Here is a 22,104-nt window from a genome sequence, read left to right as displayed (position 1 = left end):
ATCATCTCGCCTTTTAGTGCTTTAATTGGTCAGAGATTCGATCGGAGCCTTAATAAATAACATATAACAAGTGAGATCTACAGACAGATAAATCTTTTATACACTAATAAGCTATCAATACAAAAACATATACATACATCCAACAATGATAATAATATATACACACAATCAATGTATACAAGAGTAACTCTTCCCGACATCCTCGCGTTAGTAAGAATGCTGATGGTAATTAATGACGATGGTATATACACTGACAGATTAATCCTTTAAGAAATGACAAAATCCACTTTTCTGCGTTAGCTAATTTGCCACATGCACACAATTCGAAAGTATATATATGTTCTGGAAGTAAACCAGAGCTGAGCAATCCAAACAAACCGGTCAAAGTAGATTAAACATTAAATTAACTACAATTAAAAAAAAATAAAAAGCAACAAGGATATATAAGACTAATAGATAACTATAAGCGAGAAAAGCTCAACTTTGTCGACCAATTTGAAGACACCCCAAGCGGACTCGAACTCATTCATGAACTACTTGGAATATTTAATATCAATTTTCTACCCACACCATCACATTAATTGGTTAAAACATGCATTACTCCACTTGCTATTATTTCATTATTCGTAAGAGTCAGGTGCATTTGATAAAATCGAAGTCTGAATTTATTAAAATTTTAAACTGTTAAATATTAAATCTAATATATTTGAATGCAAATCACATTCAGTGATAAGTGGAGAATTTATTAAGAGCAAATTTTGTCTAAAAAAATTCAATACCACTTAATTAATTTAGATGTTCAATTTTTATTGTCAGACGATATGAATATGTTAAAATCTGAATCTATTAAGTTTAAGCACTGAATTAAATTATCAAACAAGGCCTGACCAGTCAAGAGAAGCAAAACCAAACTGTGTGATTTCATTCTCCTCCACTGTCAAAATAGTAGTACTATAATACAATACAGTGGCCAAATGACAGTAACATTATGACACCTATATTGTTGTAATTTACAACAATGTCAATTTTTGCCTTTTAACATTACATCATCTACAAACTTGTTCTTACTTGTCAGGACGTAAAAAGACCATTAAACAAGTTTTTGCAGCATCCATTTGCTTACGTAAATAGTATGCATGTTTAACCAATTAATTGAACTAAAAAGAAAGAGGAAAGAAAGTATGGAATTCATGCACAACGCATCATAACGCCAATTATAGCTAAATTATTTGCTTATATCGCAAAAACACATTTTCAACACACTTTTTACTTGCATTGCATTGCGAAGAGTGTTACAGTAATTATTTCAACTAATATTTTCAATAATCACCTATCTAAATCCCATCCACATACCAAAATCAAACATCACAATAAGAACAGTTTTGAAATATGTAATGCTCCTTCCATGGCTTTGTTTGGATTGTGAATTATTTATCAAATTATATCTGCTTACATCATCATTACAATTTCCAACGCACCTTTTTATTTTCCCAATTACCTTTTTATCTCACGTACATCACATCACAAAAAGTGCTACAATAAAAATATCTCAAATAATTCACAATCCAAACAAACATATGTACCAAAACACAAAGATACAATAATATAATATTAGCTACAGAGTATAGAGCCCAAATAATAGGGTAAAAATTAATTGTTCTACTACTACTATATAATGACGGAGTTATGCCCCTATTACAGCACTCGTGGGGGGGGGGGGGTCCTTGTTTCCAATTTTGGGTGTCTGGGCATTGATCGGTCACGCCCACCTTCCCCTTTAGCCTTGATTACACTCTCAACAAAGGTATTCTATCCATGCTCTTGGAATTATCAAAATTAGTAAGACTACTAAATACGGCAAAGAGTAGATAGCAGACTAGAAGTACATACCCTCTATCTCTCAAGAATTAATTTCCTCCTTTTTGTGGGGCACTTTTAGTGTTTTACTGAAAATTGGAACCTGGAGTGTAAATGGCAAGATCAGGCCAACCATTGCTCCCATTCCAGCAGCTAGAATCTCCATTACCCTGATTACTTAAAAACCCCTCCTCAGAATTACTCCCATTTTGCAAACCCGCATGTGGATCACCATGGTGACCCTGACCCGGACCTTGATTCGGGCCATGATCACCAAACCCACAGAGCTGCAAATTTGATGCATTTGGATTCAACCCCTCCAGAAAATTCCCAAATTGCCCCCCATTTGAAGACAAGAGGGAGCTAAAGCTCCCATTCCCACCCACATCAAGAATCATCCTGCGGTCCTGATCAAAACCGGGTTGAAGTGCCTGCGGAGCGAGCCCATAAGGCTCTGTTTTCGGCAGCGTCTGAGGAGTGGTAGAAGGAGGTGATGATGATGACGAGACTGCAGCGGCTGAGGAAGGGGAGGTAGACGGGGCAGCTGAGCTGGCTGAGGAAGGGCGTTTGGTAGTTGATGAGCTGCGTTTAGTGTTCTTCCGGGAGCCACCACCGACAGGGATGTTTCTGAGAGCACCGCCTTTAGTCCAATATCTTCTGCAGTTCTTGCAAAAGTGGCGGGGCTGAGAGAGATTGTAGTTGTTGTAATAGCAGAATTTTGTGTTCGCAGAGTCACATCTCGGGCATTTCAGGTGTTCTTGCTCTGGAAATTGCGGTTTCATTTGTGAATATATCGACGGGTCTTGCATTTTCTGCTTAGAAATAAAAAGACTAATAAATCTTAGTATGAAAACTGTTCAACTCTGAGCTAATTTTAAAGTTTGAGAAGCTGACCACAATCGAGAAAACCTTGATTACAGAGATCAAAGATTAGATCTTTATAACAGCAAGCAGACAAAGAGGTCGAATTTTGGGATCAAACTGTGGTTCTTGGTTGATTTTGTCAACTGGGTTCTCCTTTTTTTTTTTTTTTCGTTGCCTGAAAAGAAGGGAAAGGGATTGGGATTTGGTCTATGTGTGGTAGGATTGAAGTTGATTGAACGTTTACGAATTACGGTTTATGTGAGGTGTTGGCCTTTTGGGCTTGGGAAGTGGCGAAAAAAGCAAGAAAGGAGAGGAGCACCACTATAACTATGACAAAAAAGGTCAGATTTTGTTCCGCGTCCAAAGCCCCAAGGCAGAAGCTTTAGGCATCATATAAAATTGTAATCTCGAAGCAGAGAGAGAGAGAGAGAGAGAGAGCTAATCCCTCAACAAGAGATTGAATCGAGAGATGGTACTGGAGGTGGGACTCTGGCAAAATAGATGAAAATTGAAGAAGAAGCGATATAAGACAGATAGAAAGAAGACAAGAAGAGATATTTGCCGGGGGGGGGGGGGGGTATTGAATTGGTTGATGTAAATGAAGTATGGAAGTCCGCGTGAAAGTGACGACCGGACAACAGCGAACGCATCATATAGTGAGAGAATACCAGTACTACTGTACTAGTAATAGTAGTAGCAGTAGAAAGAGGAGGAGAGGAGATTTTTGTCTAACATATTCGGCTCACGATGCAAGGTAGTTGAATGCACACTTGTGTATAGTGAAGTCCCACAGTGTAGCCACTAACCCACCCACGGCCTCTCTCATCATCAAACACTGAACTGTTTGAGTCTGGCAAATACTACTACTACTACTAGGATACGAGTCGAAGCTTTGGATTGGCCAAAGGCTAAAGCCAACTTTTACACGTACAGCGTCACTGCAATGAAGCAATGAACAACTAACTCTACAATTTTATCCTATAATAATCTTGGGTCCTGTTTGGATTATCCTGCAATAAACTTGTGTCCTATTTGATTAGCTGATTTTTTTAAAAAAAAATATATATATTATAGTGATTTGATATACGTAACGTGCAAAAGCGATTAGAAAATGTGTTTATGAAAGAAATTTTTTATTCGAATTCTCTCAAAAAAAATCCTTTTAAATTCTATTCCTTGCATGGATCTCACTCTAAACACACACACACACACACTCTCTCTCTCTCTCTCTCTCTATATATATATATATGTGATTTTGGGGTGGAAATCGATTTAGATTGCAAGTGTTTTGAGTTTCTGTTAAAAAATTTATTATAACAATGTGATGTATGTGATATAGAAATGTGATAGAAGCATGTGTCAAAAAAAGATTTTCATTGTTTATTAAGAAATCACAATTGAAACAAGCTTTTTGGGGGTAATTTAGATCACTTTAGTTAATACCATCGTAATCTGCGAAGTTTCGAGCGTCTATTTTAATGATTATTGGTTTATTTTAGTGATTATTGCTCTTAACCACTGAAATATATTTTGTTTTTTCTTATAATTGTAAAAAAAAATGATATTTAAATTTGAATTGAGTTTATGTGACATGCATTTAAAGAATAAAGTGTCCATGCTGTTACAATATACTCCCTCCGTCCCACATTGATAGTCTTGTTTTCCTTTTTCGTCTGTCCCAAATTATAATCCACTTTCCTATTAAGAAATGTAGTAATCTTTTAAATTGTCTAAAATACCCTTATTAAATATCTTGTTATTAATACATTGTTATTAAATACTAACTCACTACATTAAATACATTGAACTTTTCCAATACTAACCCATTAGTTGTAACTGATATTAATTGGCACTCTTCGTGATTAGCATAAGGGTATTTTAGGAAATTATTAATTTAAATTTATGTTTCCAATCAAATTAATTACACTTTCTTAATCTGTGTGAAAAAAAAACTAAGACTAACAAAACGGAACGGAGGGAGTACAAAATTGATACGCACAATATCTTTTTCCGGAAAAATGGTAGAAACACACACACACACACACAATTATTAGATTATGAACACTCGAAAGTTAACGCTCATTAAATCTAAGCGGGACTCGTAGAAAATTCACGTCCAATCAATTAATGACAGGATGATAGTTCCATGAAACTCATAAGTCTAAGTTGAAGAACTCACGCACAAGCGATGTGGGACGGAAGTATAACCCCAACCCCCAAACCCCTCCTCTCCCCGGCGGCGCGAGCACAGCCTCACCAATAATATGGCTAGATACGCACAATATCAGTCAAATTTTTTTAACATTTTTCGTCGAGACAGTTCCGCAGTTCGATTGAGTGTCTGCCAATGTTCACTGCTTTATCCTAGTGATAGTGCTCTAGCCATAATCATTTCGATTCTTCTAAAGAATCATGGCCGGTCTTGGAGTTTGATTAGTCAAGGCAATTAAATTATTGTAATCGAACAAAGTAAAGGTTTGTATAAAGAATGCGATCACCATCATTCAGGCCTCTTGCTAATTAACCAAAGAAAACCGGACGTCGGCTTGTTATTTTGTGAAGCCTCGCAAGAAGTTGTCGCCAATTTTTTCTTTGTTTTTCGACCTAATTTCTCACTTAACTTTATGCATGATATTTGATTAAACCATTATATCTAGAAAAGACAATCACCAACTTTTGTTAGTTCTTTATAATTGTTGAACAAAGAAGGAACTAATTTTGTAAACTCATATCTAAATCCAAAACTTTTCAAGCTTTTTTTTTTTTTTTTGACTTTTCAAACTTATTTTAGAGGTCCAGAGACCGCAGGGAAAATGGTGAATTTCTTGGGAGTACGTAATTCTGACTATTTTGACCAAAAAAATACTAACTACTATTGTGGGCGCATGACTAATATATCCACATTTTTTTATCATATTTTTTTTTCCCTCAAGCAACTGTTGTAAAATGTTTACAAGTGAGTTTATTTCGCATTTGTTATAATTTACTATGGATGAAATTTCTGTATACTAATAGTGTATATACTATTATTATCATTGAATATATGATAATTAATTAAATTTAAATTATATATCTAATTATGATAGCATGTGTAGAACATGTATATAATATTAACAAAAATTTATTATTATGTCATTATCAGAGAGCTGCTTTGGTGATATGTATGATGTTAAATACAAGACTACAAAATCCTATGCATATTATAGCAAGTCGTGAGCAACAGATTTTGCCAAGTGATTAATTTTCTTATCTGGTCAACTCTTGCGCGTTAAAAGAATTAAGGAATGTCTTAGTCACAAGAGATACGATGACATGACCTGTTAACGCCCTAATATCCTTTCTAAAAAAAGTAGAAGTTTGCCAGAAATCATGCAATTAAGGGTCCTTTGCTTGACTAAAAGCTTTTAGTGATACTGATGACTACCGGTTTTTTTTTTTTTTTAAAAATTTTTCGAAGTGATCATCATGTGCCTCTGCGCTCTAATCATGTTCTTAATTACACTAGTAATTATTGTTCAGAAGCCGCCGTTTTCCCTAGCCGCGCCATCCCCCACCGCAGCCGCCAAGCCAATTGGGAGCTTGCGTGCGAACGAAGCAGTACTGAGCAATGCAGGCAGGAGGGACGCATCATTAGGATTGATGAGGTTGATCTTTGCCGTTAATCGTTTGCTGGGGGGAGTGTTATGGCCGTCCATCTGTGCAGTACCCAGGGGTAATCGTAGCTTTGGGTGTCCGTCAGCTCAGAGCCAATCTCACCCGCAACACGTGGCAGAACCCTATCACAGTGTAATCACTATCTGGGAAGACCTTGGAGTGACAGCTAGAGGGTCAATGTGAAAGCCAGACAGGCAGAACCAATCAACCAATGGACTGCTGATGATATATTTTTTTATTTTTTGTTTTCACTTTGGGTGCGTGAATAGTAGTAGTATGCTCAGGATCCGACCTGAAGGGTACAGTATAATTTTTACCGGGCGAAACTAGCGGTGACCGTGAGTTGAGTTGCTGCCAAGTAAATTGGTTAAAAGATTGGTTCGAGCTCGATTTGATTCCGTTCAAGTTCAAACTCTAAGTTACTTTATTAGGCCGATGAGTCGAGTTCAAATATTATAAATATATTATACGTGTGTTCAATGAATTTAATCGAGTAGCAAGTGTATATAAAAAATTTATATTTTTATCAATTGCAAAATTACTAATTTGGATTAGTGTTTTAGCAAATTTATGTAAAACTTAGTTTACTTAATAAATTTGTGACAGAAAAAAAAAAGTAAATTCTCAAATTCAAGATCTTTAAAAACAATGAAAGTTTAAAATAGGAAAACCTTCAAAATTCAAGAATGTTGAGTTCAAGCTTGACATTGAGTACTCAAACTTGTTTGGGTTTGGACAGAACTTTAAGTCGAGTTCGAGTTGAGCCACCATTTTGTCGAGTTGAGATCGAAATTCGTTTTGAATGCTTGTTCAAGCTCGAACCTGAGTACCTTAGGATAACATTGAGTTTGATCTCAAGTATAGAATTATTGAAATTCGACTAAATTTGAATACACCTCTAGTTGAAACGGTAAAATAAATTGGTAAAAATATTGACTTTAGTAAATTTCTATAACCTTACATGCAAAATTTTTAAAAAAATTCTACAAGGATCAATTTTTCTTACAATAATAATGTATATACTGTATTGACAACGTTGGATGAATAATAATTATATAAATTTTGAATTTAAAATTCAAATTATATATATATCATGGATTTAAAAACCCTCAACTTAAAAAGGGGGAGGGGGGGAGGTTTGGGGAGGGGGTTTGAAATGCTTAAACATGCAATTAGCGAGAAAAGTTCCCTTCCGGCTAAGTGGTTATAGTTAAGAATAGTATCATAGGAGCGATGATTTTAGTTAAGACTAATCATACGTTTCTTTTCAAGGAAGAAACAACCAAGGCTTTATTGTATTTGAGCAAAAAAACAAAAGGACTCGAGAACTCATTTTAATGATTTTGAGTTATTTTTTGTTCGACAGAACAAATTTTTTGGCCAAAAAAAAAAGAGAGAAATATTATTTGCATTCCTATTTTTATTAGTCACATTTCTACCGTTATTTTAATCATCTAATTTTTATTTGTTAGATCATATATAATAAAATAAATGATAGAAGTGCAACATAACATTTCTTAATTTAAAAAGGGACAGCAAAATCATTACTAACCAAAATAAAGAAATAAAAGACGGGGGGACGATAAAAGGTTGAGTTGAGCATCATTTTTGGCTCAGAAAAACGCTGATGAATTAGCTAATGACGCTACTACTATATATCAGGGGTCTTAAAATTGGGAGTGCAGATATTGGATTATGATTAGGGACCCATGAAGTAATTGCGGCCAGCCCCCGATGACAGAAAGAGCGATTGACAGAAATTGAAGCTGTCATATCCACTTCTTTCCTGTCGCGTCGTGTGCGAACCCGCGTGCAACGCGGCCCCCTCTGCCGCTGCGCCTTGCTTCTGCCACCCGACTCGTATTTCACTCACTTCTGCCGCCTTCTCCCCCGCGCCCCACACTTTACAACAGGAATAATACTCGTCAGTTTTTGACCCAGATCGAATCCCAGATTAGACTTAGAAGCACTGCCCATTAATTAATTACACAAGACATTTTTAGTAGTGGTGGTGGTTGGCATTGCACATCAATTTTTGTCCAGTTTAATACCTTCGACTAATGATTCTAGCAACTTTCGGACCCCCAAAACGCACGAAATCCATTTAGGAACAATTTGCTGCTGCTGTGGTGATTTTGGGCCAAAACCTTCTTACGTGCACATTCGCACCAAGTTGCATCAACTTGTTAAATGCATTCCATGTTGGATTTCAAAGACCCGACAAACAATTCAGTTGAACTTGTTTGTAGTTAATTGAGCATCAAATTCCATGCCATTAAGCGAGCATCAAATTCCATGCCAATAGAAAAGATTTTTTTTTTTTCATCGTCAATAAATATACCTATATTCGCTCCCTGCATTTTAGATGCTTCTAATCTAGTCGTTACATCATCTGAATTTTCACAAAATTAATAGTAGTAGATGAAACCTCTCTCTTCAAGACTGCTCCATAGAAGATAATGGCCCGCTACAAATTTCAGGACACAGCCGAAGAAAACCACACGAATATTTTACATTGAACATCAAAAGCAAAATAGCTAAGATCGGCGGTGGTTCTATTCCACAGGAAAAGAACCCTGACAGGTTTTTGGTCCTGGACAACCATGGAAGAGTGATTCTCCATCTTCACGAATTACTCACTACTCGGTCCACCAATGAAGGAAATCTTTCCTCCGATTAATTTTCTTCTGGAGCTGCAGAATCCCATACAGTAAAGCTTCGGCAGTTGGGGGGCACCCGGGCACGTATATGTCGACCGGCACAATTCTATCACATCCCCTCACCACCGAGTAGGAATAGTGATAGTATCCCCCACCGTTTGCACAGCTCCCCATTGATATCACCCACCTTGGCTCGGGCATCTGATCATACACCCTACAATATATATATATATATATATATATATATTGAACGTTTTTTTTAGGATAATCAACAAAATAAGAATCAAAACTCAAAAGAGATAATTTAATTACTACTCAATTCATCGTTTCAGTATTCTCTCTTGCTAGCAAACAATTCAAGGATGATGGAAAATTTACCTGCGGAGAGCTGGAGCCATCTTATTGGTTCTTACCAGCGACGATCATGCAGTCAGATTGTCTTGGGCTGGGCCTGAAAATAATCCCAAAGCGATCCAGATCGTACCCGGAAGCCCCAGTGTTTATCATCTCAACGGCACAGCAAGCAAGCCCAAAGGTCATGGGCCAAATGGACCCACGATGGGCCCAATTCATCAAGTCATCAACTTGGGAGATCGCATACTCGGCTGCCTTGGCGGTGGCTGGCGGTTGTGCACCGCCGTATCTTGTCGGAGAAGAAGAAGTGGACGACAGTAAAGTGGCCGCCAAGTGCATTGGCGCTGCTTTAAGAGCTGAAGAAGTTAAAGGCAGCTGCGTCGAAGCAACTCTCGCTGCAATTGCCATATTCGTTTCTGTTGATTATTGGTGAAAACTTTTCCTTTTAAAAGTATTTGTGGCTATGGAGGAGAGACTAGGAAAACTTTTCTGTTAATTCTGGTAACGTAAATAATATAGGCAGCCGACCGACTCATGATCGTGAGACTGTTTCACTCACTAGGAGAGTAGGAGGAGTTTCTGGAAATTAGCAGCAACACCTGTTTTAAGGTGGTGATCGAGCGTTTCACTCTCATCTGCACACGTAATATTATTATTATTATTATTAGGGTAAATTCCCTTTTGACCCCCTAAACTATACCCTGTTTCCCATTTCAATCTCTAAACTTCTAAATGGAACACTTAAGTCCCCAAACTACTGAATCCGTCCCAATTAAGTATAATCGTTGACAGACTCAACAGAATCATCAGGGTTTTCCGAGCGTGCAAAACAAGCGCCGTTAATGAGACTAGATACGCCATGAAAACTGAAATAGCCAGGACATAATTGTAATTTCACTCGTTAGGTATAAGGGGAAAAGAAAATCGAGGAAAGCATCTTTGACCCCGTTGTCTTCACCGTGGAGTTGAACACAGAGAGAGAGAGGGATGGTGTGAACGAAGTTAGCAGATTTCTACTAATCTATACCCTTGACATTCTTGTGACCGTGAGTTAGAGGTGACTGACATTGTAAAATGGGAAAGTCAATATCGACATTGAAGAGGGCTGATAGAGAAATGAGGTCGCCAGTGAAGAATAAGAAGAGAAAGGCCACTCCCGGTAAGAGAAATGATATTAAAATGCCATTATTTGCTTGTTCGATAATAGCGTATATAGTAATTGGGTTATTGTGCTGTGTTGTCGGTTAGGTTTTGTAGTGATATTGTGTAATGTAAAAAGGGCCAGATTGACCTCTGTATGTTACCCTATTTTTTAAGGCAATGTTTATGCTGTTCAAACCGTAATGTTCCCTGTATTTCAGACATTGTGGTCCCCGATCCACTGTAAAAGGTGTAAAAAAATTAATTATTGAATTAAATTTTTTTTTCTTTGAACCAGGAAATGGTGATAGTGGAACTTGGCCTGAACCTTTCTCCTTAAAGATACACCATCAAGGGACCTTCACAGACTCTCCTAACAAACAGTATATAAGGGGACGGGTTGATTTTATAGATAGATGCATCCCAAAAATGTGGTCATTAGTAGCTCTAGACAAATGTGGAGTTCGTCTTGGGTATGATGCAGAAGATCGTTTTGGGTGGTATTAGCTGCTACCAGGGATGACATTGGATACATGCTTGGTCTTTTGCATGTGTGATAGGGATTGTGAGATGATGGTGAACACATTACCACCACATAGGGTGGCAGAAGTGTTTCTTGGAGTTTTGTCACAAGGTTGTCCACAGGCTGCAGCACCCTGTAGTACTGGGCCAGAAGTAGAACCAGAAACTGCAGACAAGCAAGCAAAAGGTCTTGATGTTGAACCAGAAAGTATTGAATTAGCACCAGAAACTGTAGACAAACACGCAAAAGGTGCTAATGTTGAACCAGAAAGTGAAGAATTTTATAGTGTTGCTGCTGAAAATGAAACAGAATATGAAGACGTGAACAACAAAGCGACTGAAACTGAAAATTTGGTAGAAAAGAAAGCTGATAATAGAAGTGATGATGCAAAGGAACAAAAAGATGTTGAAGGCTGTGATGAAGCTTCAAATGCACAAGTTAGAGAAGAAAATGACCAAAGTAAAAATTGTAATAAAAATGCACAAAACACAGCCAGCAATGAATGTGGTGTAGGGGAAACAGAATGTGATGCTGCCAGATAAGAAGAGAAAGAAAATGGAGTCAATATTAATGAGAAGATGGCTGATTTAGACTATGAGGGTCAAGGGAGAGACAATGACATATTAGATGAAACCATCAAAATTGGTCAAACATTTGGAGGAAACCTAGGTGCACATTCAGCTGGCCCTTCGCATTGCAATAAACCTGGTCCTTCTCATTGCGCTGAGCAAAGAAAGAAGAAGGCAGGAAGGAAGAGAGACCCACCCATTGAAATTAACTGCTGTGATGACCAAGGTATGATTAACATTGATGACATTGAATCAGAATATGACTCGGATGATTCATTTGAGTTGAAGAGTCAAAGTGAATCCGATGAAGATGGGAATAGTAAGACAAGGAGGCCTAAATTTCCAGTTTTTAATGAGTAAACAGACATGAAGAAATCAAAGTTTGAAGTTGGTCAGAAGTTCACATCAGTCATTATATTCAGGTTGGCTGTAAGAATCCAAGCAATTATGGATGGGAGAGATGTGTATTTCAAGAAAAATGATACACGGAGGGTGAGAGTGAAATGCAGAAGTTGTGACTGGCAGCTATTTGGGTCTAAAATGCAAGATGAAAATACCTTTCAGATAAAAACACTTAGTGATGAGCACACTTGTGGAAGAGTGTTCAACAATAAAAACATGACATCTAGGTTGGCTAGCAAACTATTTGTTGATGAGGTAAGGAAAACGCCATCTATGATAGTGCATGAGTTGATGACCAAAGTAACTGAGGAGTTAAATGTTGATTTCAGCCTTAAGCAATGATATAGAACACTTAGAAAAGTTAGAGACACTATTCAGGGGTCCCATAACAAACAGTACACCATGTTAGAATCATTTTGAGGGCAAATTCGGGATCTACTGTGTTTGTTGAGACTGATGTAGATGAAGATGGTATTTCTAGGTTTAGAAGGCTGTATATATGTAGGCCTGTCAACGGGTCGGGTCTAGACTCGGATCCGGACCGGATCCGTGAAATTATTGCGGGTATGGGTAGGGATTTAATTCCGTTTTTCTGATCCGGATCCGGATCCGTTTTGTCAAACAGAAAAACGGGTCGGATATGGAATATAGTATTCCGACTCGTATTAGATCCGGATCCGGATATAAATGAATTCATAATTTAAAAAATATATATTTATCAATATAATTTGATCAGGATAATGTATTTGAATAAAGTCAATTTGATTTCTTTTCTTATTTGATTTTTTCTTTGCATTAGTTAGAAATTAGTTTACAAATATATATTTTTTCATTTTTATTAGAAATTATAAATTTTGCTAAATTTGTGCGGGTAGACCCGACTCGGATCCGGGACCCGCCGAATCCGGAACATAGAATAAAAGATTCGTCGGGTAAACGGGTCGGGTTCGGTTCCGGTATAGTAATTCGGGTCCGGGTCCGGAATAATGAATTCCGACCCGGACCCGACCCGTTGACAGCCCTATATATATGCTTAGAACCGATAAAGAGAGGCTTTTTAGCTGATTGTAGAAAGTGAATTGGGTTAGATGGTTGCTTCCTAAAAGGTCCATATGATGGGCAGCTTTTGTCAGCAGTTGGAATGAACGGTGATAACAAAATGTTTCCCTTGGCAATGTCAGTTGTTGGGATAGAGAATTATGATAACTGGAGTTGGTTTTTAGGATTGCTTGTACAAGATTTAAAAATTGAAGACTCTAGTTGCTGGTGCATTATGACTGACAAACAGAAGGTAGTATTTATTAATACAAATTCATAAATTTGTTATCCATTAACTATTTATGTTATACTATTGATATTAATGTGGCATATGTGATTGTTGTGCTGTGTTGCACAGGGACTACTTTAAGCTGTTAGGGACAAATTTCCACAAGCTGAACATAGGTGTTGTGTCCAACACCTTTACACTAACTTCAAGCAAATGCATAGAGGTCTTGCTCTTAAAGATAAGCTTTGGAGATGTGTAAGGGCTTCATATATGACTCAGTTCAAAGTAGAAATGGAGATGATGAAGCAAGAATCAAAGAATGCATATGCATGGTTGGATGAAAAGGACCCCACATCTTGGTCAAGGGCTCATTTCAAGACTGGATTGGATTGCGATATACTGGTTAATAATATGTGTGAATCTTTTAATTCAATTATTTTAAAGGCACGATCACTGCCTATTATAGGCATGTTGCAAACTATTTACTTATATTTGTTGAAGAGAATGGAGCAGAATAGAGAGATAATGTCCAAACATGAAGGTTAAGCTACTTGCTTACTGTTTTTTATCAGCATTTCTTTCTAGTTACCCCGTGTTCAATATCTAATTTGCCCTTTTATTTGTCAGGTCTCTTATGTCCAGCAATTTTTGATATTCTTGAGAAGGCCAAGAAAGAGCAATGCATGTGCATCTGCTATTACGCTGGCACATTGAAATATCAGATATGCTGTCCTTTTGGTGACCGGTTTGTCATTGATTTGGGGAGCAAGACCTGCACTTGTAGAAAATGGCAATTGAGGGGAATTCCATGTGGCCATGCAGTGGCTGCTATTTATAGGAGACGTGACAAGCCAGAAAAAAATGTGGCACCCATCTACTGGAAGACTACATACATGAAGAGTTATGAACCTGTGTTGAATCCAATGAATGGACCTAATCTGTGGGGCCCAATAAATTTACCACCAATGAAGCCTCCAAAATATGAAAAATCACCTGGAAGACCAAAAAAGGCGAGAAAAAAGGGACCAGATGAAGATAGGAACAGGCAGTCATGTGTGAATCCATCTAAACCTCACAAAGTTAGCAAGGTTGGCACTAAGATGAGCTGTAGTCTGTGCAAGAAATATGGCCATAATAGGAGGAGCTGCCTTGAAAAAAATCAGCAAACTGCTCCAGTAGAAAAGGGAGGAGATAGGCATATGGATAAGGAAACTAGTGGGACCAGCACACAACAAACAGGGCATACCAGTACTGGTCCAACTGTGCCCAATGTCACTCACTTAAGTACACAAGAGAGCTGCACGGCTGCTCCTCAAAGTCAGACTCAACAGAAAATTGGTGGAGAACAACCAGTCAAGGGCACAAGAAAATGCTCATTTTGCAGGAAACCTGGCCATTCAAAGAAAGGTTGCAAGCTGAGGCAATGGACCTTTAGAAACTCACTGGACATGACTGGAGAACTTGGACTCAATAGAGCTGCAACTAATTCTCTGATCAACCCATATGAGACAGCTTCAAACAATACTGAATCTGGACATGTAAGGGCTTCAAAATTTCAGTTTTTATACTGTGTGAGATGTGAAAATGTTCACTCTTCTATTAACTACTTCTTATCTCGTGACATGTAGTTGAACTCCAATACTGGTGACAAATTTTATTCACACATTCCAGGGATAACAATGAAACCACTAGACTCATACATTGATGATAGGCAGACAGAATAACTTGGTTCAACTAGCCGTGTCACCGGACGACTTCAACCAACCCCCTTCACTTGGAGGGGAAACATGTGTGTAAATCTGTCTACATTGCAGGCAGCAGCAGGTCACGTGAATCATTCAACTACCATTGCCAATGCGCAGCTCCATGGGAATGCAAATGAAGCTGTAAAGCTAGGAAATTTAAATCAGCCTCCAAAATAGTTGTGTTTTGTAAATGCCATTGTGCAGCTCTATGTTTAGCTGGGTTTTGTGAATTTCTGTTGCTTTGTAGGGAGATGATGTTTTGTAAATGGCAAATGATGTTGTTAATGGCAAGAAATTCCAGCTGTTGTTTTGTAAATTTGTGAAACTTCTGCCTTTTGGTGTAAGGCTAAACATGCTTTCTTCTTAAATGATCAAATTCAGTCCATTTTCAATTTTTATCTCGTGTGTCAAACAGTTGATGGTGTTACAAATGTTTACAGGTGTATCATCAATTGACAAAAGTAGTTCAATAAGTTGGGACACTTTAGTCCCTCAACTACATAAAACGGATGATTTATAAACAATACTTCATTACATAGGGACACTTAGGTCCCTAAAGTTCAAACAAAAGAGCATGTCAGCCCCTACTGCTTCTTCAAGCATAGCTACATTACACCAGAAACCACAGCTTATACAGAGAGATAAAATTACATCTTTTCCATCCCAATTACATAGCACCATTTTCCCTCTACTACAGCGTTGCTTCTTTTCCCACATAGATGGACATTTTCTTGTCAAACTCCAATGATGACCTTTATGGCCCAGAGTTGAACAAAAGGATCCATACAACAGCAACAACCGAGTGAACAAACAAGTACATCTTCAGCTTTCTTAGTTTTGCTTCCTGCAGCTTTGAGTTCTCTTGTAACCTCTCAATCTCAGCCTCCAATTTATTTTTTGTTCTTATCAGTCCAGGGATTATATCCTTCGACCTTTGACACATTTCAGGATCTACCCAATCCCAATACCTGCATCCCTCTGATTCCTACATTAACAACACCATTGAGAGAGTAAATACAAGTTTACTTAGGTGCATTGCATACAAATCAAAACCATAGGGGAAGAAATGCAAACAGATATAATGGAAATGGAATCACCCTGTAATTTGGACATCGACAAAACCTTCTTCCTGGGTTTATATCAGTCAATAATGTCATCATCAATGCTTGTTTTCCACAGTTGCATGTGTCCTTAACCATCTCTCCTTAGTCTTCTTTCTTATATTCAGATTTCCGCCAGCTCTCGACCAAGAAGCTCTTACCCCTCATTTCGGTAATTAGGGCACAATACGTCCCTTTTATGCATTGGATCGGGTCAATTATTTGACCCGATTGTGCTTGATAAAAGGAGGGAAACTTTCCCTCCTTTGTGCTCAATACAGTTATTTACAGTTTTTTTATACCTTTTCTTTGAATTTCCATCCCTGCCCTTGGTCAGTGGCGCTTGTTTTGCACGCTCGGAAAACCCTGATGATTCTGTCGAGTCCGTCAACGGTTATACTTAATTGGGACGGATTCAGTAGTTTGGGGACTTAAGTGTTCCATTTAGAAGTTTAGAGATTGAAGTGGAAAACAGGGTATAGTTTAGGGGGTCAAAAGGGAATTTACCCTTATTATTATTATTTTGTAGGAGCACACGTATTATTATAGTATTAGTATCTTAAAGAGGTTTTGGGAGAGTCAATTGATATGACGGAAGAGACCCAAGAAAATGTTATACTATACTACGTGGAGGCATTTAAACCACTATTAATGAAGAAAAACAATAGGCCAATACGTGCGATTTTTGATGCTTAATAAATGGACTTTGATACTAAAAACAAGGGCCGGGCAAACGGACAAACTCGCGAGTCGAGTCGAATTCGATTTCAAAATATTAAATTTGTTAGTTTACGAGCCAATTTACAAGTTCGAGTATATGTATATATTTTTTATATTTTTATTTTAATAGTAAAATTACATATATATTTTTAATATTTTACTATTCATTAAGAAAAAAAATATTTTATTTATTTTTTTAAAAAATAAAATAAATATTTTTATTTTTTTAAGTTCGAATTCGAATTCGAACTTCAAAATTATCAACTCGTCGAGTTCGAACTTGATAAAACTAAATCAAAACTCGACTCAATTAGATCAAAACTTGATTCGATTCGATTCGTTTGCAATCCCATGAAAAACAAACTCCTGTTACTTTACGGTTTAACAATGCACGAATTGTTTCCTTGGAGTGAGATACAAAAATAATTAACCACGATTTATATATATATTTAGTAAGTATATAAGTATAACCCAATAGTTCATTTCCTTATGTTTGAAAAATATCATCATAACGGCTGTGGGAGCATGCAGCTTATTGCCAAGTAACTTTGGTCATGGATTGTAGCTGAAGTCAAACATGACTAATTGAGCGACTAGAAACTTGAATCACACAAAACAAATCAATCTTTAATCCCTTTCAAACTACACACAAAAATATGCTATCAATCATGTCGTGTTACACTGGTTAGACTCTGCAATGAAACACATAAAGCAACAATGTCGTATTTGTAAGGAGGATGGGAGAAGAGATGTCCGAGTACTTGTCGTTCCTGTATCAAATCCAAAGATACAAAAACACAGGTCCACTTTTAAATGCTATCTTAAAAGAAGCTGTTTTACCAATTTAATACTCCTACAAACACCAATTTGCTTTTTTTAAAAGGCAGCATTACAAGACTAAATAGGGAACATGACGAACAACATTAGTAAAAAAAAACATCATAAACACAACTTTCAATTGTTTTTTTTTTAATCTCACATATATCACATTACAAAAAATAATGCAGTATTATTTCCAATAATCTCTTATTCAAACATACATGTTCACTTTTGTATGAAAAACGATTACCATAACATATAGCTCCGTTAGATTATTTCTTTTGTATTTGGTGCTAAGAAAATAGTCTACTTCCACGCCAAGAAATCACACCTTCTTCTCAATAGAATAAACAACAGAAAGAAAAATATTTAGTAGAAGATTATTTTGACCTTTTTTTTTTAAAAAAAATAATGCTGTAACATCTTTTGTGATGTAATGTATATAACATTTTAAAATAGTTTAATTTTTTTTTAAAATTACATTTTACGCAAAAAAAAAAAAAAAATCACACAACTGGCTACACAATCAAACTCATTAATAACTCTTTATCTCTCAAATCATAATTTTGTATAAGAATCTTTTCAAGTTTCATACATGAGATGAATCTTACAATATTTCTAAGTAAAAATACCAAAGTAGTGCAGTGCATAGGACTCACGAAAAAAGTTTAAGCATAAGTATAAAAAGCTAGAAAATGGATCAAAAACCACATATTAGCCAAACTAATTAGATGCATGCAGTGCAGAATTTATGACAAGAAACCAAACATGTTATTAGCTATTAGCTTTTTCTACAAAAGCTACAATATTACATTTGGTAAATAGAAACTCATCCAACAAAAGGAAGTATATCCCGTTGTTGGACACTTGGACAGTCATTGGAAGTAATTCCAATCGGAAAACGAGTAAACAACTATCTATCTTACTGCCTGCTAAGTAGAAGCAACAAACAATGCCGGCAAAAAAATAAAATTGAAGTACAGGCGACTCCCTGTGTTAGATTCCAAAGTTTCGGCTAAAGCACCAATGCAAGAAAACAGCAAGCAACGACAAACCCACTATTTAAAAAAAAAAAATTTTTTTTTTACCAACGGACAAACTCAGAAACTATTTTCATAATGATATCACGTAATGCACCGTTAGATCAAAGTCCGGGCACAATCAGACGGAGCCGATAAAGCCAGCAAAAACTCCACCCCCATAGAATTAATTAATATTTATCTCGAAAATTTAATGCACCAAAAGACCAAAAACCTAGCTCCTTTTACATTGAGTATCCAGGGCTTAAACAGGTATCCAAGGGCAATAATGGAATAACATGAACGGGTCACAAAAGCCACTAAAAAGACAAAAAAGTCCGCCTATAGGAGAACCGTACGTAGTTACTTCTCTAGCCTACCCACTTTACTAAAAGCCAAAGGGGACCAAACATGCAATTTTGCTAATTTATGGGGCCACCTGAGGAAGAAGAAAAAGGCCTACCAAAATCTCTAAATTCCTTTTAGTCCCTAATATGAGGTAAGATCACAGCTTTTGACTAGTAAATGCTGATCTTAAACAAGTCCACAATCATAATGGAAAAAAAAAAAAAAAAACAGTTGGAAGGTAACTTGACATATTTCCAAACTCAGAAACTAATCCAATTACTAAATCACCAAACTAGTACAATTTACTACTAATTACCGTGTAATTAGCTAACTATCTGGCAAAAAATTAATAGGCCTTTCACCCAATGGCACAGCTGTTGGAAATTGGATGAATGTGTAAACATATTGGTAGTAGTAGCTAGTTCCCTAAGTTGTATAGCGACTTGCGAAGCATTGAAGAGCCCCAGTTCCTAATTAATACAAGCCCACATAAGTAATTATGCAGCTGGAGTAATCACATAGAGTATGAGCAACGAAAAAACAAACTGAATCAAATCTTCCAATAAATAATCAAGTGTCTTACGGATCATATGTGGTGGCCAATAATACTAGTATAAAAAAAAGAAGAAGATACCGAGGAATGTACTTTCTATTAGTCTGATGTAGTTTGTCTTTCAGCTCTTGATAATCCTGTCAAAATTTGATCGCAACCCATTTAGTATTAGATTTATAATTGTATCTAGAGTTCAAGTGGAGTTACAGGCCAAACACTACGTACAGCAGTGCCGGATCCATTTGATCTTCCTTTGTCATATATACCAAGATTAACAAAGTCATGTTGGTGATGTCTTTTTTTTTTTTGGATGGAAAACTCTGAAGAAGCACCTTGCAGCAAGACTTAATCAAGGGATCGTTCGCAAGGCTTCAAGCCCCTGATAGGCATCGGATGGAGATTTACCTCATGGTATTTAGTTTCATTTTTCATGATAGCGGATATATAGTTGTATTATTCTCTTGGATTAAAGATAAAGAAGTTATGTCACGTTGAAACTTGAAAGAGATAGGAGTCGAAGGCTCTCTTTTTTGCATGTTGATGAAGCCAGCATTTCAAGAATCAAGTGTCCGTCGTCCCCTGTATCATACATGTCATGACCAAGAATGTGAATTGCAAATGGCTATGAAGGTACTTAATTTCTAGTTTCTACTGGCTAGTGATAATATGTTTTTCCCTTCTTGATATCATAGTTCAAGTTTGATATATAGCTATTAATTGGATAAATTCTGCTGACATTGAGAATTCTCTTTGTTTTGTGATTCAGGACATTTATTAATTAACTACAGCAGAGCGGTTTTTCCATAGCTTTTTTTTTTTTTTTAAAAAAAAAAAATAAACGTAATATATAGCAGCATGGACCAAAGTATTTGGAAATTATGTCTGTGTGGAAATTAAATCAAGGCCAACGTACAAGTCATTTGGTGATGGCGGCTTTGATGGAAAGCTCGGGAGAAGCACCTGTCGACGGGAAACAATGGAGAGTTCATGAGCCTTCAAGACCTTGGCATGCGTTGCATGAAGATTTACTCGTGAGTATTAGTGCACACAGCCAGCATTTAGATAATTTCTTTCTCCATTTTTCTGTTTCAGGGTTTTCAATTTTGATATATCTATTCACTTGCAAAAAGCTGATCATCCGGATCCATATACATTTTCTCCGATTACTGTAGATAAAAATATTCTGCTACGTTGAAAGAGAGGACTTGACGGCTCTCCTTTCCGTATCAAAATCATTTAGAAAAGCGGTAATAGTTTAATCGCCCTTCACTTTAATTTCGAGCAAATCTTGTAGCATCCCAAGTGCTTATCATTTCCAATCTCCATTGGCAGGCTCTCATTGCAAAGGATACACACTTTGCATATATCACCCCAGACAGAACAATTGTCCGTCCAATCTGGGTTGAAAATGCTCCTAAAGCATTGAAGATTCTCAGATCTAGTTCTAGTTTCGATGATAAGAAGCCCACCATTGTTAAGACCTTATGGTGATGCAACTTAATCCACCCACGATCTCCTTCTTCTTCTTCTTCTTAATCCAGAGCCCAAGTTCGTAGCTAGATTTAGCTAGTAAGATCATACTTGGTAATCGAGATTTGTACATGACATGCATGTAATATTTGATGATGGACGTACTAATACAAGCCAATCTAGGCATTTATGTCATCCGATCCCCAAAAGGATCATAACTTAAACAAACTCGATCCTTGACGATGGTTAATTTGCCCGGCTGCAGCTTCAAACTCAACTTCCCCAAGTGGTCAGTGCACCGATTCCCTTCCCGCCACATATGCCTAATTCTACATTCATCTCAAGGTTTTTGTAACTATTCCTTCACTAGCTTCATGAGATTATCATGCCACTAGAATCTTTCATGATTAGCTTCCAACCCAGTTTGAGAATCCGGCCACTAGAATCCTTCACTAGCTTAATGAGATTATGATGACGGATGAGGGTTCCGGCCACTAGAATCTTTCATGATTAGCTTCCAACTCAGTTTGAGAATCCGTTTCCAGTACCACCCTAGCGGATTGCAGATCCCTGGCTAGTTTCTACCCATGAACCACTGTCCAGAACTGTTCTGGAAAAATTGCTAGCAAATTCTAGATTCACATAAAACCCCTTTTTTTTTTCCAGCAACTATTTTCATTTGTATCAAGTCCTTCCGCACCTGCATATCCTGGATTGTTCGCATATGCTCCATTCTTTAGATGATTTTGCTTCTTCTTGGAGAGAGAATGAAGAACATTATGCTGCGGCCTCTAACAAGGTCCTAGCTAGAAGTCATCTCAGAAGTTCCATATATTGTGTTCATGAACTGGCTTATAAATGCTTTACGACTCCTACCAAAAAAAGAAAAAAGGTTCATGTATGCTTAAATCTCAAACAAAGTTATTCTTGCATGTCTTGGGTAAGGGAAAAAAAAAAATGAAAAATAACAAATCCTGCCGAACGGAAACCCCCAAAAGAATAAAAACAGAAGGAAAGGTTAAAGTGATAGCGATTTCCAT

At 37.0% G+C, this 22,104-nt stretch overlaps 2 protein-coding genes and 1 long non-coding RNA gene across 4 annotated transcripts; 1 reads left to right on the top strand and 2 right to left on the bottom strand.

Moving 5' to 3' along the window:
- Nucleotides 1–1,578: 1,578 nt before the first annotated feature.
- On the bottom strand, nt 1,579–3,511 carry LOC140005091 (uncharacterized). Of its 2 annotated transcripts, none has more exons than XM_072045279.1 (2): nt 2,767–3,511; nt 1,579–2,669 (listed from the first exon to the last, which is right to left on the bottom strand). In XM_072045279.1, the coding sequence occupies exon 2, from the start codon at nt 2,664–2,666 to the stop codon at nt 1,944–1,946; it is 723 nt and encodes a 240-aa protein (XP_071901380.1). In that variant the 5' UTR covers nt 2,667–2,669; nt 2,767–3,511; the 3' UTR covers nt 1,579–1,943. The 2 variants fall into 2 exon arrangements, with proteins under 2 accessions (XP_071901380.1, XP_071901379.1); XM_072045278.1 differs by having other exon boundaries at nt 2,752–3,509.
- A 5,286-nt stretch (nt 3,512–8,797) lies between these two features.
- Nucleotides 8,798–9,941, bottom strand: LOC113741792 (NADH dehydrogenase [ubiquinone] iron-sulfur protein 7, mitochondrial). The gene is given in 3 exon segments (XM_027269417.2): nt 8,798–9,249; nt 9,414–9,443; nt 9,445–9,941. Coding segments are annotated over 3 exon segments (618 nt in total). The 5' UTR covers nt 9,798–9,941; the 3' UTR covers nt 8,798–9,014.
- Nucleotides 9,942–19,769: 9,828 nt separating this feature from the next.
- On the top strand, nt 19,770–21,292 carry LOC140004872 (uncharacterized). Its single transcript, XR_011812699.1, has 4 exons — nt 19,770–20,224; nt 20,361–20,625; nt 20,767–20,841; nt 20,927–21,292. It is a non-coding gene; the product is annotated as an uncharacterized lncRNA (long non-coding RNA).
- Nucleotides 21,293–22,104: the final 812 nt, after the last annotated feature.

The sequence above is a fragment of the Coffea arabica genome, chromosome 4c, assembly GCF_036785885.1.
Source record: "Coffea arabica cultivar ET-39 chromosome 4c, Coffea Arabica ET-39 HiFi, whole genome shotgun sequence".
NCBI lineage: Eukaryota > Viridiplantae > Streptophyta > Magnoliopsida > Gentianales > Rubiaceae > Coffea > Coffea arabica.
The sequence above is the reverse complement of the archived record's forward strand: the minus strand, read 5'-3'. Positions and strand labels throughout refer to the sequence as shown.

What these genes read in the sequence shown, in the direction of transcription:
- LOC140005091 (XM_072045279.1), bottom strand. Translation starts at nt 2,666, where the DNA reads ATGCAAGACCCGTCGATATATTCACAAATGAAACCGCAATTTCCAGAG.